At 42.3% G+C, this 16,639-nt stretch overlaps 1 protein-coding gene across 1 annotated transcript in view; it reads left to right on the top strand.

The window, feature by feature from the left end:
* Positions 1-12,179, top strand: part of igf1rb (insulin-like growth factor 1b receptor) — a 248,431-nt gene extending 236,252 nt beyond the window's left edge. Inside the window, exon 21 of the mRNA XM_060941057.1 lies at positions 10,109-12,179. Coding sequence (XP_060797040.1) covers positions 10,109-10,496 — 388 coding nt within the window. The 3' untranslated portion in view covers positions 10,497-12,179. The remainder of the gene's footprint in view (positions 1-10,108) is intronic.
* Positions 12,180-16,639: the final 4,460 nt, after the last annotated feature.

Genomic DNA, 16,639 nt, shown 5'->3' with positions numbered 1-16,639 from the left:
AACTCTCCAACATGGGCAAGACCAAAGAGCTGTCTAAGGATGTCCGGGACAAGATTGTAGAGCTGCACAAGGCTGGATTGGGCTACAAAACCATAAGCAAGAAGCTGGGTGAGGAGGAGACAACTGTTGGTGCAATAGTTTGAAAATGGAAGAAAAACAAAATGACCATCAATCGACCTCGGTCTGGGGCCCCACTCAAGATCTCACCTTGTGGGGTATCAGTGATCACGAGAAAGGTGAGAGATCAGACTAGAACTACACGGGAGGAGCTTGTGAATGATCTTAAGGCAGCTGGGACCACAGTCACCAAGAAAACCATTGGTAACACATTCCTGCAGTGCCCGCAAGGTCCCCCTGCTCAAGAAGGCACATGTGCAGGCTCGTCTGAAGTTTGCCAATGAACACCTGAATGATTCTGAGAGTGATTGGGAGAAGGTGCTGTGGTCAGATGAGACCAAAATCGAGCTCTTTGGCATTAACTCAACTCGCCGTGTTTGGAGGAAGAAAAATGCTGACTATGACCCGAAGAACAACATCCCCACTGTCAAGCATGGAGGTGGAAACATTATGCTTTGGGGGTGTTTCTCTGCTAAGGGCACAGGACTACTTCACCGCATCAACGGAAGAATGGACATGGCCATGTACCGTAAAATCCTGAGTGACAACCTCCTTCCCTCTGCCAGGACACTGAAAATGGGTCGTGGATGGGTCTTCCAGCATGACAATGACCCAAAACATACAGCCAAAGCAACAAAGGAGTGGCTCAAGAAGAAGAACATTAAGGTCATGGAGTGGCCTCGCCAGTCTCCGGACCTTAATCCCATAGAAAACCTATGGAGGGAGCTGAAGCTCTGAGTTGCGAAGCGACAGCCTCAAAACCTTAATGATCTAGAGATGATCTGCAAATAGGAGTGGACCAAAATTCCTCCTGACGTGTGCGCAAACCTGGTCATCAACTACCAGAAACGTCTGACCGCTGTGCTTGCCAACAGGGGTTTTGCCACCAAATACTAAGTCTTGTTTGCTAGAGGGTTCAAATACTTATTTCACTCAAAGAAATGCAAATCAGTTTACATCTTTTTATATGAAGTTATTTTCTGGATTTTCTTTTTGATGTTTTGTCTCTCACAGTTAAAATAAACCTACCATTAAAATTATAGAATGTTCATTTCTTTGTCAGTGTACAAACTTACAAAATCAGCAACGGAGCAAATAATTATTTCCTCCACTGTAAGGGTCATCAATTGTTGGACCATAGTCCAGATTTGGACCCAGGAAAGCGTCATCGGACCAACCGAATACCTGAGGGGCAAAAAATACTGTAGTGGAGCTGCTCGATGTATAAAAAGCGCCGTGCCTTGGTTTCTGTAGCAGATCCTCTGTTTCAGTTTATCCACTCGCATGCAGCAATGTAAATTGTTTGGCGAAAAGCAGCTGGTCGGATAAGAGGCTGACAACAGGCCGAGAGAAGTTGAGTCACAAATGTGCAAGCTTCATTAGATTTGTAACAATTTTATTTACCCTTTCTGGTCCGATTAGCGATCTGATGGTTAAAAAAAAGTCGATGATGAAAACAGAATCCTGGGGCACGTTCAAGACCGATGCGTCTTAAGGGGTGTTCACACGGCACATATTTGCATCGATGCTGCACCGATGTATTTTGTTGCGATATATCTTACACCGGTGTAAATTTTGTGGAGCGTTCACACGTCACAAACCTGCTTACTAGAGAGAAGCGTGTTGGCACCGGTGCAGCCCCACTTGCGTTCACATGGCAATTTTTGCGACCGCGCTATACGTTAGTAATAATGCGGAAATTAAATATGCGCATGCGTGAAAATGTACTTCCTTTTCCCGGTTGTCATGGCATCACCAAGCGCCGGGAAAACAACGTGGATGAATGAAGACACCAGTGTTGCCAGATACTGCTGGCATTTTCCAGCCCAAAATATGTTCAAATCCGCCAAAATGCACTTAAAACCGCCCAATCTGGCAACACTGGAAGACACGCAGTTCTGTTGTTGTTAATATTCGCCATTTTGGAAGCGCAAAATACCAGGATGCAAATTATGCAATGCCCGTATGTAATCAACTCTCCTCACGTGTAGCGAGTCGACACCTGTAGCGTTCAGACGTCCCATTTTATATCGGTGCTGCCCCGCGAACTAGCATTTACTCCGGAGTAAATTTCTTAAACCACCTCCCGAGCAGGGTTAGATTTGCACCGGTTTAAGCAGCTTTCAGGGGCTATGCCGGTATAACTTTGTACCGTGTGAACGCTCTACCGGGGCAGCCCCGGTGCTACACCGGAGTAAAAGTTGCCGTGCGAACACCCCTTTATTCATTCAGAGTCCATAGTGATGGCTGAAGTGGTAATATAAAGCAGCACTACAAAACAACCTGTAAGCCCTTCAAATAAACCTATTTATAGCCATTTCCAGTCAGCATTGGTTGAGCATTAAAAGGTAACTGCTGTCACCAGTCACTCATATTAGTTCCTTATACGTACATTCTTGTGCAAGCAATGAATTTTATTCAGATTGACCTTTTTACAAATTTTACTTGAACACCCTGCTCTCACCTTGAAGTGTGAGGGAGAAGTAGCTGGGTGGGAATGTACAATGAATGAAATGAGGGTAAAGAAATTAGGGGTGTAAAACCTCAGGCTTCTGCATGAACTCCTAAGGCATCAGTTTAATGTGCGACAGCACTACTGAATCTGCTACGATTTGATTCGATTCAGTAGTCTCGGACTAATGTGACCACTAATGTGTCTCTGGTAGACTGTTAATAGGTCATCTGGAGGAATTGGTCACGTGTCGGGGCGGCACGGTGGTGCAGTGGTTAGCGCTGTCGCCTCACAGCAAGAAGGTTCTGGGTTCGAGCCCCGTGGCCGGCGATGGCCTTTCTGTGCGGAGTTTGCATGTTCTCCCCGTGTCCGCGTGGGTTTCCTCCGGGTGCTCCGGTTTCCCCCACAGTCCAAAGACATGCAGGTTAGGTTAACTGGTGACTCTAAATTGAGCGTAGGTGTGAATGTGAGTGTGAATGGTTGTCTGTGTCTATGTGCAGCCCTGTGATGACCTGGCGACTTGTCCAGGGTGTACCCCGCCTTTCGCCCGTAGTCAGCTGGGATAGGCTCCAGCTCGCCTGCGACCCTGTAGGACAGGATAAAGTGGCTTGAGATAATGAGATGAAGTGAAAAATATTTATAGAGTTGTTTTAGTTGGTCATTACCAAGGCTTTTTTTTTTTTGACCCATTCCAAACCCAGTTTTTTTTGTGTGTGTAATTTTTTTTGTTGTTTGTTTGACTTTTTCATCGTTTATAAATTGACAAAATTGTATTATTGTCTGGTATATTTTGTTTCCTGCTCACATTGGAATGGAAATAAGTGTATTTTATACTTTGTGTTGTCCTCGGTGCTGTTTATACTGTATCTTTACATGTATGAATTTTACCAAATAAATCCATACCATACCTGCAGCTCGGGTGTTTCTGGCAATATTTCCGCCTTTTTCCGTACAAGTGCATCCTGCTGCAACGTTCACATGAATCCTGTATAGTAATGCAGTGTTTGTTTACCCTCTTTCTGGAGTAGGACTGCCTACCACGGTAATTACGGTAGGCTAGCCTGGGGACGTCCTGATGAAGTTTTTCATGAATGAGTCGAGAGCGTGCTTACGCTGCCAGGAACGTGGAAAAACTCGCACACTTGTCTCTTCGACAGATGCAAGTCAGATTGTATGCAGATCTGTTTGTAGGTAGTCTAGCGAGGTTACAGTTCGCAGAATGAGGCTGTCACGGCAGCACTGCTTATACCGGGAATATAAATATGAAAAGCTGCCTCCCCCCATTCAGTCACGTAGGAGCACATCAGCTGTTCACTCTTCCCTCGCTGGTCATCAGTGACATCAGTATTCTCTTTCCCCCTCCACTTTTTTGTTAGAGAAATGGAATTTCAGGGTTTTTTTCATATAAACTTTTAATGAAATGCTCTCCAGCCAGGTACCGCTTCAAGTCTTACTCGCAATGAGGAGCTTCCGTGTTTTGCACCCAAATGACGTCAGAGCATTGCCGGAAACGATCGGGGGATTTTTCTGATTTGGTTAAAATATTTTCAATGGTGGCCTCCACGAAATTGTCCATTCTGCATAGAAACTGCCTTTCAGAGATGGACATCTTAGGAGCTCACACAACTTTATTTATTTTCAATTATTTGCATGAATCTGTAGTTTATATCATAGCTGTATTTTAAAAATGGGTTTTCTTTTCTTTTTAGAAGTATCCGAGTTATGGCTAAATCACCTTGATAGCTTAATTGTTTAATAAGAATTAGATTTTAAACACCACTCATCTTTTTTGTAAATTTTCTGTCTTAATCTATATTTTTATATCCCACTCCGAGGGGGGTGGGGGTGGGGTTTATACTGGTTTACCTCTGTCCGTCCGTCCGTCGGTCCATATTTCCATCCGTCCGAAACACCCTTTTTTTTTTTTTCAGCAACCACAAATCATAGCCACTTGGTACCGAACTTCAGTGTGGGGTTCTATACCGTGTATACCGTTTTCAGGTCTGTCGCACATCAACTTCCTGTTATATATTATGACTGAATATATTTATGAAACCCACAGCGTGGATTTACACAATTTTCATAACATTTTTCTCAGCAACTACAAATCGCAACTGCTTGATATTTAGTACCGAGCTTCAGCTTTGGGGTTCTAAGAAACAAAATGCTTTTTCAAAATGATAGTTGGGCGGCACGGTGGTGTAGTGGTTAGCGCTGTCGCCTCACAGCAAGAAGGTCCGGGTTCGAGCTCCGTGGCCGGCGAGGGCCTTTCTGTGTGGAGTTTGCATGTTCTCCCCGTGTCCGCGTGGGTTTCCTCCGGGTGCTCCGGTTTCCCCCACAGTCCAAAGACATGCAGGTTAGGTTAACTGGTGACTCTAAATTGACCGTAGGTGTGAATGTGAGTGTGAATGGTTGTCTGTGTGTCAGCCCTGTGATGACCTGGCGACTTGTCCAGGGTGTACCCCGCCTTTCGCCCGTAGTCAGCTGGGATAGGCTCCAGCTCGCCTGCGACCCTGTAGAACAGGATAAAGCGGCTACAGATAATGAGATGAGATGAGAAAATGACGGTTTACCAGGATGCTATTTGAAATCCCTGAGGAGAGACACTGCTCTTTACTTCCTTGTTTCAGGGTTCATTATTTATTGAAGTCAACATTTATAATAAGTGTCCTGTTCCTTCGATTGCCTGCATTCTGATATAAGTGAGAGCGGGGGGGAAACGTACCGTAACTGAGCAGTTGATCTTGTTGGATGTGGCCTCGCACACAAACCAACTCTACAGGTTCTTCTGAACTGCGAGTGCAGCCATTTTGAGTTGAAGGTGCTGCAGCACCTCCCTCCTTCATCTCCACCTCTCTCCTCAGTGGAAACTCATAAAGTGGCCATGCAGGGAAAAACAAGCTCAGGGCATTGGGTCCACTGTCGCAGTGGTGGGCCACAGTGTTTGAAGTACGGTGTTTCGCAGTGTGTGTACCACACTCGGAGTCGGAGTTTGTTTTTGTTTGCCAGAGATTGAGTGTGTTTGTAACTGTTGTTTGTCTTGTCAGCTGATGTCTCTCCCAGTGGAGAACCCTGTGTATGTGTGCACGCACTATGGTTGTGGTGTTTCTTACTGTGTGTGTGTGTGAGCTAGTGGAATGAATCTAGCACAGGGATAAGGGTGGTATTTATTGCAGCAGTCTGTAAACTCTTCTGATATTCTTAGCTTGTTTGTGTATAATTAAAGGTGGTGAACTGGAATGGCCCTCAGCGCACGCTAGCCATCTTTTTTTTTTTCCTCTTTTTTTCAAAATAGGAGCAGGACCATAGCCTTCTGGTTCCTTTTGACTTCTTTATGGCTTTTCAGCAGCTTGGCCATGTGATTTCATCACAAATGCTCTGTTTGCTTTTGCACTACAACAGGCCTCGGTATGTGTCATGAGAACATTGCAGCTGTGTTTGGCATGTAGCTGTCGTCTGTCTGCATGTTTCATTCGGTCTCCTCTCCACACTGCCACCTGTTGTTAAGAGCAGGGACGCATCTAATTATGTCCAAGTTAAAATGTGCCTGTCTTCCAGCAACCGTTTGGAAGATGTGAAAGACTTCTGACTGCTTTTTTTTCTCCCAGACACCTTCTTGGGATTTGTATTTTCTCACCTTAAAGAAATAACCTGAGAAAATAAATTTGCAGTTCACTCTAAATGTTGATCATCCAAGAATAATTGGTTTGAAAGTCCGTCTCAGGCCAAAAAAAAAATTCTGGAAAATATCTTCCTGAAAGCACAGCCAGTATGCCGTGTAGGTTTGCCAGTGTGGTTTAGGACACTGACTTCTTGTAACCTTTAACTAGAAATTAGATTTTACTCTACAATTTGGTATCATTTATTAGGCATGTAATGATTCACCCAGTTCACAATTCGATCCGATTCATGATGATTTAATGTGAATCAAATTTTCCTGCAATATTTTTGAAAAACTATTAAAGATTTTATTACCACAAAAAGCAGCATTTATTTTGCTGTTTATCAGCTTAAATATTCCTTTTTGTTAAATAAATAAAACTTTTGGTTCAATTTCTTAACCACGATAACTTTTTTTTTTTTACTTCGTTAATAGCCTATTAACTAAAATGTTCTTTTTATTAAAAATGAAAGTTAATAACACAGGTCTTTTCTGAATGAACTTATGAGCATTTTTCTCTTCTCTTTTCTTTAGCTTTCTTCAGTTTGTAAAAAGAGAGCTCGGATTACTTGTTGAATCTGTTTGTACGGTCAATTACACTATAACTCTACCATTTTGGGACCTTAGCACTGTGTTACTTCCACCTAGAGTAAAGTCGCATGTATTCCTGGTGTTGTATGTTATTGTGCCATCTGCTGTCAAAACAATGTAATTATAGTTAGGAAAAGCTAAGAGATTCTGCAGATTGATGATCACACTGTTTATTTCATAGATTCAAATCATCATAAATGTGTAGTAATAATATAATTTACGGAATCATTAGGTATTATCCCCAAAGCCACACCTCCCGGTTTGAAGGCGGAACAGTGAGGGAGAAACCTGGAAGTTTTGCAAATGGTAAATTGTAGCGTATATTATTGTGTAAATATGGATGAGCTCCGTTATTGTGCAGATTCGTTCTTTCACCTTTAGTAACCACTGATCAAGGTGGCAGTGGATCTGGAGTCTGTCCCAGGAACACTGTGTGTAGGAATATTGCAGGGCATTCAGGACTCACACATCCACACACTCACTCACCTCTTAACATAGCCAGTCCACCTACTGGCATCATTTTAGATGCTGGCAGGAAACCAGAGAACCTGGAGGAAACCCATGTGAATGAGAACATGTGAAACTCCACACAGTCATGCTGCTTCACCGCCCTGCCCACTGTGGTGTTTCTTTAAAAAAAAAAAAAAACTTGTACATCATCTTATACGTGTAGCAAGTACAGTATAAGAAGATTTGAGAAGGGGATCTATGGAAAAGATCTTGACTGAGAGAGAATTCCATACTTTTTAATATGAGAGAGAGAATACTTTTTAACTCCATTTAAGTTATTCCACAAAATCGAGTTGTACATGAGCTGATAGCTGATGAGGCGCGTAGCTCCGAGTTGGCTATAAGCCACGTACGACGAGATTGCGTGGAATAACTCTCTTATAATATCCACGTTCACTGGATTTTGAGAAACGGAGCTTTTTTTTTTTTTGCAAATTCGAGAAATAAAACTTTATACAGAACGTCCAACAAAATCATTTCCGCTTAGAATATCAGGGATGCAAACGGCGTGCCTTTTGGCGGATGCCGCCTTTTTCACGGCTGAATCGCGCAGATCCGTTTTTTTTTTTTAGGGGGTGTGTTGGAGTGTCTGATTATAATTTCAAAGTAAATTCTGTATTAAAATTACTAAATAAGCAAATGCCATTACAGTCCATGAAACATAGGAAGTATAAGTATGAGAAGAAAACAGTAAATCAGAAAGCTGCACACGTTTGCACGAAAGCTGTGCAAAAGTGCGCAGCTTTCTGATTTACTGTTTTCTTCTCATACTTCCTATGTTTCATGGACTGTAACGACATTTGCTTATATACAGAATTTACTTTGATGAAATTATAATCAGACACTCCAACGCCCCCCCTAAAAAAAAAATCGGATCTGCGCGATTCAGCCGTGAAAAAGGCGGCATCCGCCAAAAGGGCCGCCGTTTGCATCCCTGAATATAAACAAACCAGCGGAATGACAGCAGCAATTTGTGAAAAATGCTATAAGAATTCTTGAAAAATAAAGATATGTTTGTACCATTAAATACTTTCATTCCATATTTTGTTGCTTTTTGTATTTTTTTTGGGGGGGGGGGTGTCAATTAGAGTTTTTATTTCGTTCTGGTTGGTTCAACAACACTTTCTGCCATTTTGTTTTTCTCTACTCATGGTACATGAGCTGATCTCATAGTTGTAGAGTAGCCAATCAGAGCATGCGATTGCTCATATCCGGTGAATGTGGATAGAATAATCGCCAGATAGAGCCATTGCAAAAAGGCTTTTTTTTTTTTTTTTAATAATGTATGCATATTAATTAAACTTTCATCATTGTGAGGTTTACACTACGTTCAGACTGCAACCTGAAACGACCCATATCCGATTTGTTGTGAAATCCGATTTTTTTGTTAGGCCGTTCACATTACCAATTGTATGAGACTTGTATGCGATCTCCAATATGAACGGAAAACGACCCAAAAGTGTCCCGCATGCGCAAACTGACACGTAATAAGCACATCTACGTAATACGTAAGGTCGTAATGTGGACATGTCACACAACGCCGGCCGCTTCTTTTGTTGGCATCCTTAGCTTCTTTATATTTAGCACGAAGGCTCTTCACCTTTCGCTGGTACTGAAGCCAGGACCTCGTGTACCCGCGCTCGGCCAGTGCTTTCGCTATTGTTTCAAAAACAGCGCGATTTCGGTATGACCCCTCCAATTTCGCCTGCATAGCTTTATCCCCCCAAATGTTAAGTAATTCAAGCACCTCACAGTCCCTCCATTGGGTGCCCTCGGAGGTTTCTGCAGCATCTCCATGGCCGCCTGCCGAGTTGTCGTCCGCCATTGTTGTTGTTTGCCACCAAAGAGGCGGGATTAGCCAACGCAGAATAGTGACGTTTGTCTCTTGTTGATGACGTGTACGGAGGTCGCATGAATGCGACCTGTCCGGTCAGACTGCAGTCGCATGTGAAAATAACGGATATGCATCGGAATTAGGACCACATATCCAAGCGGCCTGGGTCGCATGTGAAAAAAATCGGATGTGTGTCGTTCAGATTGTCAATAACAAATCGGATACAGGTCGCATATGGGCAAGAAAATCGGATATGGGTCGTTTCAGGGTGCAGTCTGAACGTAGTCTTAAGGCCAATTTATGCTGACAACGCAGTCCTCGCAGACGGTGTCGCAGACAGTGTCTGCGTAGCCCCCCCACCTTCGCAGATGCTCTGCGCGCACCTCCCAAAAATTGTGACCACCGCAGAAGCCTCGCAGACAGCGTCGCAGACGAGGGCTCTGATTGGTCCACTCTACATCCGCTGTACACGCACTTCCGCTTCCCTGCTTTCCCGGTTTGGTTTGTTTTCACTACCGCCATTTTTAAAAACACGAGCAAAGATGGAGCAGCACGAAGAGCGGTTGATCGAGGAAGTGAGGAAGTACGGACATCTATACGACTCCAGTTCTAGTCATTATAAGTAACCGGAGGATAAACACTCCACTAACCACACCCGCCAACTACTCCTAGCGATTTCGCGACTTCGCGCCCCCTTGCGTTGTATCGGTGAATAACATCGCGCACGCCTATTACTCCCCGCTCAACGATAAATTACAACTGTCTGCGAAAAGCTATCTGCGAAAGCCTTGTTGCAAGAGCATGCAGAGGCCTTAAGTTACAGTCTGTTCTTAATTAATTACTGAATTTTTTTCAGTGTACTAGATATTTGAAATGGTCGCTTTGGTAAAGTATGATTTTTATGTATTTATTTATTCATTTATAAATGTGTTTTTGTGTTTAGGTTTGAATTGATGCGCATGTGCTGGCAGTACAACCCAAAGATGCGTCCCACTTTCCTGGAGATCATCGGCAGCATCAAGGACGATCTGGAGCCCAATTTCAAGGAGGTGAGCTTCTTCTACAGCGAAGAGAACAAGCCACCAGACACAGAAGAGCTGGACCTGGAGAACCTGGGCACCATGGAGAACGTTCCTCTGGAGCCCTGTGCCAAGGCCCCGGTGCCTTCGCCAACCCCCTCCTCGCCCTCCTCGGGCACAGACAAACGCTGCATCAACGGGCCGGTGCTGCTGCTGCGAAGCCCATTCAACGAGGCCCAGTCTTACGCGCACATGAACGGGGGGAGGAAGAACGAGCGCACAGTGCCCTTGCCCCAGTCATCAGCGTGCTGATGACCAACCTGCCCACTTTTTATCCTCTTTTCTTATCTTGGGTCACGTTAAGAAGCCTCGCTGGCACTCCGGAGAACTCCCACTCCACTCTGTCTAATCACCATGTCCTCTCTGAAACAGAGTGCCACGAAGAAAACCCAGACAGAAAGGCGTCGAGGCTGTCAACCTCTCATCATACCTCGGTGACGCGGTTCGGTTTTTTCTCTTTGGGTTACGACCTGCGTTGACTGACAGACAGGTGGCAAACTTCACCGCCATCACTGTAGAAGCACGGCAAACACTGACAGAAACAATACGGAAAAAGAAACACACACACACACACACACAGAGTAACTTCCAAGGAGCGCACACTCCCTCCTTTTCTAGTGTTTTTGTTACTTTTATACATTTCCAAATAAGAAATTTCACATTTCGGGTCTTGTCTGAAGTCAGTCATGGTGAGGCGGCATTAATGTAAATAAGAATTTAATTGAGGTATATTCCAACAGAGAGGCACTTTGTGTTTTAGGTGTCCAAAGACACGGCGCCTCTTTAAAACAAAAGGGCGTGTCAGAACGGCTCAAATTCAGGTGGCGTCGTTAACGACAAGTCGAACAAAGTGTGAGACTCCGCCCACTCTGAGTATCTACTCAATAGTAGAGCAGAAAGTTTCAAACCTGCCATCATTTTTTTTTTTTTAAATAATCTACTCCTTTTCTCGCCGTCTTTCTTGCTGCGCTTTTGTGGTCTTGAAGGCGCATAAAAGCAAATGACACTCCACGTTTTTTTTTTACACTGGTGTGTGTATATATATGTCCTTTTTTCAGCTTTTCGTGTGCTTAATTGATTGATGATCAATGCCAAGGAGAGGTTTTTCTCCAGATCGCCTCCTGTTTATCATCTTAACCAGTTTTCCATCTCGTACATTTGATTCTACTGCAAAACGTCCAGCCAAATTCAGAAAGAAAAACAGGAGGGGCTGTTGGGATCCAGAAATGAAAACAAGATCCTAAAAAGGCCTAACATGCAATTAACCACATAGCGCAAGCAAAAAAAAAAAAGGTACCTGGAAGAGATTAAGGCAAGCATGGTGTAAGTGAAGGGGAAAGTGCGTTGTGAAAAAGAGCAGGTATTTTTATAGTTTTGTCACTTCCGCCCCCTCCACCATCTCAGCCGGTCAAATGCTGGACCACAAAGCGAACACATCCTTCATCTGTCACTTTTCTACCTTTTTTACAGTTCAAACGAACTTATGTATGTCTGTACTGAAAGAAGCTGCTATTTTCTTCTCATTTTCTTTTGTGGTTGTAATATATATATCTATATTATATATCTATATGTAAAACAGATCCTTCGGGTTAAATCCTTTACTGTGTCCACTACCATCTTGTACTTTTGCATAAAACGAGAAAAAAAAATACTATTTATATTTTCTGCCCCGAATCTATCTTTTTCTCCATCCCCATGATTGAGTGCATTCTTCTCAGAATATTTTTGTCGATAGAAAAAGGTACAAATTCACATCGTTGTGGAATTCATGCTGGCAGACTCGATTAGCAGTTCAACACTGTGTCTTATAAAATCAGATACTCAGGTTCAATCCAAACCAACATTTCTAGATCACGTCTTTTTTTTTTTTTTTTTTAAACTGAGTGTTCAGGCACCTTAAACACATCGAAGACTTTTTTTTTTTCCCCAGCACGATCCAACCGTTTTACACACTTCAGATTAAAGGAGTAGTTTGTCCAAAAAATCATTTGCTCCTTTTTTTTTTTTTTTTTTTAATTAGGGATGCATCAATACCTTTTTTCCCTTCTTTTCAGACCAAGTACTTTTTTTTTTTTTTTGGGTACTCGCCATAAATACTAATACTGAAATGAGTAAAATGCTTAGTATTAAAGTGCCATTCCACCATTGGATGTATTCTTTGGCATAAAATACAATATATTTTGACAACATATATAAATGGTATCACTAGATAGAGAAATCTTTTAGCTTCAAAATGATATATCGAACATAATTTTTTGACAACGACAAGTATATTAATTTTGCGACCAAAGTCACCTACCCTTTTAATTTCCGCGCATGATGTCATCGGCAGGTTCCCCTTCTTGTGTACCGTGTGACGTGGCACATATTATCAGCAATGGCGGATAGAACGCGATAAAAATAATACCAATAAATCTAGCTAATACCAATAAATCTAGCTAACCGAAAGATTAACTCAAAATTTTTCGCAATTTTTTTGGCCCCCATATACGAGGAGAAATGACTCTCTCACTTTGGGGGTTTCCTGGTCTAAAAATAGACCGACACGTGGTACACAAGAAGGGGAACCTGCCGATGACATCACGCGCGGAAATTAAAAGGGTAGGTGACTTTGGTCGCAAAATTAATATACTTGTCGTTGTCAAAAAATTATGTTTGATATATCATTTTGAAGCTAAAAGATTTCTCTGTCTAGTCATGTGGTCATAAAATATATTGTATTTTATGCAAAAGAATACATCCAATGGTGGAATGGCACTTTAAGGAGTCAGGAGCGTCGTTGAACAGTTGATTTGATTTAGCTTGCTGCTGTGGGCTCCTGCTAATGAGCTCATGATGAGTTGAATGTTTAAGACGTCAAACGGTATCTTTAATAAAGAGCACGAGTGCTCTGGGCGCTCAGGGTCGGCTGCAACGTCATCGAGCATGGTCATTAAAAAAAAGAGTGCCGTCAATTATACCTTGAGAGAGGAGTGAAGAGCAAAGCGTGCGTTTTTTTCGAAGTCAGCAGCAGCAGTAGTGCGTGTCTCAGTGCTCGCAGAAATGAACTGCTCTTATACACCTCGCACTTATTTTTATTGACCAGATGCTGTTGATATTTTTGCAGAGCACAGTTTGCAGTCTGCTTTGCTTTGCTTTGCTCGCCGTCATTAATCTTCAAACACGTCTAGAACGTTGTCATTTCAAACAGCTATTTAGTCACCCGACGAAGTACACGAGGCTCACATCATATACTGTGACACGGTTTCAGATGTTGGTATCGGAGCATTTTTACGGCTGCTATGATGAAGAAATGAGCACAGGATCAAACCAATCACTGATCACTATGGGGTTTGATGCATCCCCTTTTTTTTTTTTTTTTTTTTTTTAACTTTACCTCAACTGCAGCCGATCAGCCGAGGTGGGCTTAGTGTCCGACTTTATTAAATTTAAGAGAGCTGTGTGATTTAGGTATGCAGGTTGTACGATGCTGAACAGGTCGTTATAAGCTTCTCTTATTTGTTAGTTACTTTAGTCCCGTTTGTTCCAGTGCATAAATAAATAAAGAAGTTGTTTTTTCAGGGACTACGCCATGTAAGTTTGGCGCTTGTGTAAATTTGAATTTTTGGCTGTTATTTAGTGAGGCACTGCCACTGCCACCATGCATATGGAAACCCATTCAACTGCCTGCTAGCATTTGAAAAAAAAACAATTAGGAGAATTAAGTGATGATAAAGAGATGATTAGATAAACCTATGCAGAAATTGTTTTAATACGAAAGTGGTCCCTTTCATCCATTTCACAATCAAAAACTCTGACTCGTAACAGATTTTTTTTGTGTGTTTTTGCCTTTGGTTTTTTTCTTCCTCTTCCATTTGTATCCTTATTTATTTTGATTTATTTTTGTGATGTTTAAATTCACTGTAAAAAAAAAAAAATCCCCTTGTTTTTGAGATTTTCCTTTTTTTCATGTCTTTGGGACTTTTGTTTCTCCTTCAAGCATTTATCTACCTCACCCTTTTTTCTTTTTTTTTTTTTTTTTGAATAAATCTATATGAACCTGTATATAAAGCAAATTCATCAGATTTCTTTCCCCCCTGCCAAAAAAAGGACACTGTTAGTGCTCTGTGAATCTGAGAAAACCTCAAAAACTACAAACTACGGCCTGGCAGCGGAGACGCGCTGCCATCGTGGATGTTCGGACAAACTGGCTGCTTTTCTACATCCCTATACAGTTTCCGATTTGTTCCTTATTTATTTTCGAGAAAAAAGGCCTTATAAATTAGCTTCAGATGTGCTGGAATGTTGTTGAAATTTAATTTATGCCTGTTTTGTCTTGTTGAGACGGGGAAACGTACTGAGACATCGGACTGAAACGGTCATTTATTCATGTTGGGTTTTTTTTTTTCTCTTGCAATTGTTCACCAAGTCCTTTGTTCTCTCTCTCAAGCTTTATTGTTATTGTAAGTTCATTATTGAATATTGTGTTGGAATTCAAACATGAATTGAAAATTTATTGCCGAGAACGTTGTTGACTGACTGACTGTATGTTGGTGGCTTCTGAGTCTGTACTGTTTGAGTGGCTTCTGGTGAATTTCGATGTTTTGTGCCGGACGTCAGAAAGCCGAACCACTTTAGAAATCATTGCAGCGGTAAGAAGATTGGATCGAGTGCTTAAAGGAGATGACGACACTAAAGTTGCTCTGGTCTTTATATGTTATACAGCCAACAATCGGAGCGCACAGGGCTTGTTGAAAAGAGAAATGGGTTGCTGCAGAAATCAGGAGCTATTAGGTTCCCATCATTGCCCTCTCTTTTCTCAGCTGCTTTAAAATTAGGCATGTGCTGATATTCAATTCGTAGATCATAAGTTCTGACCTTTCAATATGGTTAATGATGCAACTGTTTGTGCTGTAGTTTAAGAAACACGACTTAACATTACTAAAGTTTTTCTACCGTGTTTTCAAAGTGCCACAGAACTCTGGTGAAGAGCATTCTGGGATGTGCGCGGTGCTCCGGGGAAATCCGGCTGCTGGCTTAGTTGTGTTAAGAAAAAAAAAACCAAGGGTTTCTGCTTATAACATACACTGACGTATCACCTGTTAGAAATTTATAATTATTCTATCCACATTCACTGGACATGAGCAATCGCGTGCTCTGATTGGCTACTCTACTACTTGGATATCAGCTCATATACCGTGGGTAGAGCAAAACAAAATGGTGGCATCAAGTATTTAAAAGAAAACGAAATAGCTAAGAAAGTATCGTCCCCCCCCCAATAGCTCCTGTTCCACACTCCAGCCCAGTTGGTGGCAGTAATGCACCTTTTAAGTTGTTTACCAGCCACTAAAAAAAAAAAGACCTGAAGAAGAAAAACAAAATGGCGGCGCGTGTTGTGGAAACAACCAAGGATGAAATTTAAAACACTATTCAAAAACAAAACCCCCAAAAATACAAAAAAAAAGGGAACAAAATATGGAATGAAAGTATTTGAGGGCAGGCGGCACGGTGGTGTAGTGGTTAGCGCTGTCGCCTCGCAGCAAGAAGATCCGGGTTCAAGCCCCGTGGCCGGCGAGAGCCTTTCTGTGCGGAGTTTGCATGTTCTCCCCGTGGGTTTCCTCCGGGTGCTCCGGTTTCCCCCACAGTCCAAAGACATGCAGGTTAGGTTAACTGGTGACTCTAAATTGAGCGTAGGTGTGAATGTGAGTGTGAATGGTTGTCTGTGTCTATGTGTCAGCCCTGTGATGACCTGGCGACTTGTCCAGGGTGTACCCCGCCTTTCGCCCGTAGTCAGCTGGGATAGGCTCCAGCTTGCCTGCGACCTTGTAGGACAGGATAAAGCGGCTAGAGATGAGATGAGTATTTGAGGGTAAGAACATTTTTGTTTTTTCAAGAATTATTATAGTGTTCTTTACAAATTACTCGCCGGTTTGTTTACATTCTAAGTGGAAATGATTTTGTTGGACATTTTGTATAAAGTTTTTAGCAAATTTACAAAAAAAATAATAAAAATGCTCCGTTTCTCAAAATCCAGTGAATGTGTATAGAATAAAACAGTTATTCCAGTCAATCTTGTTTAATTTTGTGGAATAACTGTTAAATAATTTCATTAAAAATTGTCCATATCTGGGGGTGTCGTGGCTCAGGTGGATAAGGCGCCATACCATAAATCCGGGGACCTGGGTTCGATTCTGACCTGAGGTCATTTCCCAATCCCTCCCCGTCTCTCTCTCCTGTTCATTTCCTGTCTCTGCACTGTCCTATCCAATAAAGGTAAAAAAAAAAAAAAAAAATCTTTAAAAAAAATTGTCCATATCTGACAATGAGACAGCCAACCGTACCTCAGAATATAAGAAAGCAAAAATTGTCTGAGTGGGAGGGAGGGTGCTCACACACTCACTCTCTCACTCTCTCCC

Source organism: Neoarius graeffei, chromosome 15 (assembly GCF_027579695.1).
Source record: "Neoarius graeffei isolate fNeoGra1 chromosome 15, fNeoGra1.pri, whole genome shotgun sequence".
Lineage (NCBI taxonomy): Eukaryota > Metazoa > Chordata > Actinopteri > Siluriformes > Ariidae > Neoarius > Neoarius graeffei.
Note: the sequence above shows the minus strand (reverse complement) of the source record. Positions and strands in the feature narration are given on the sequence as shown.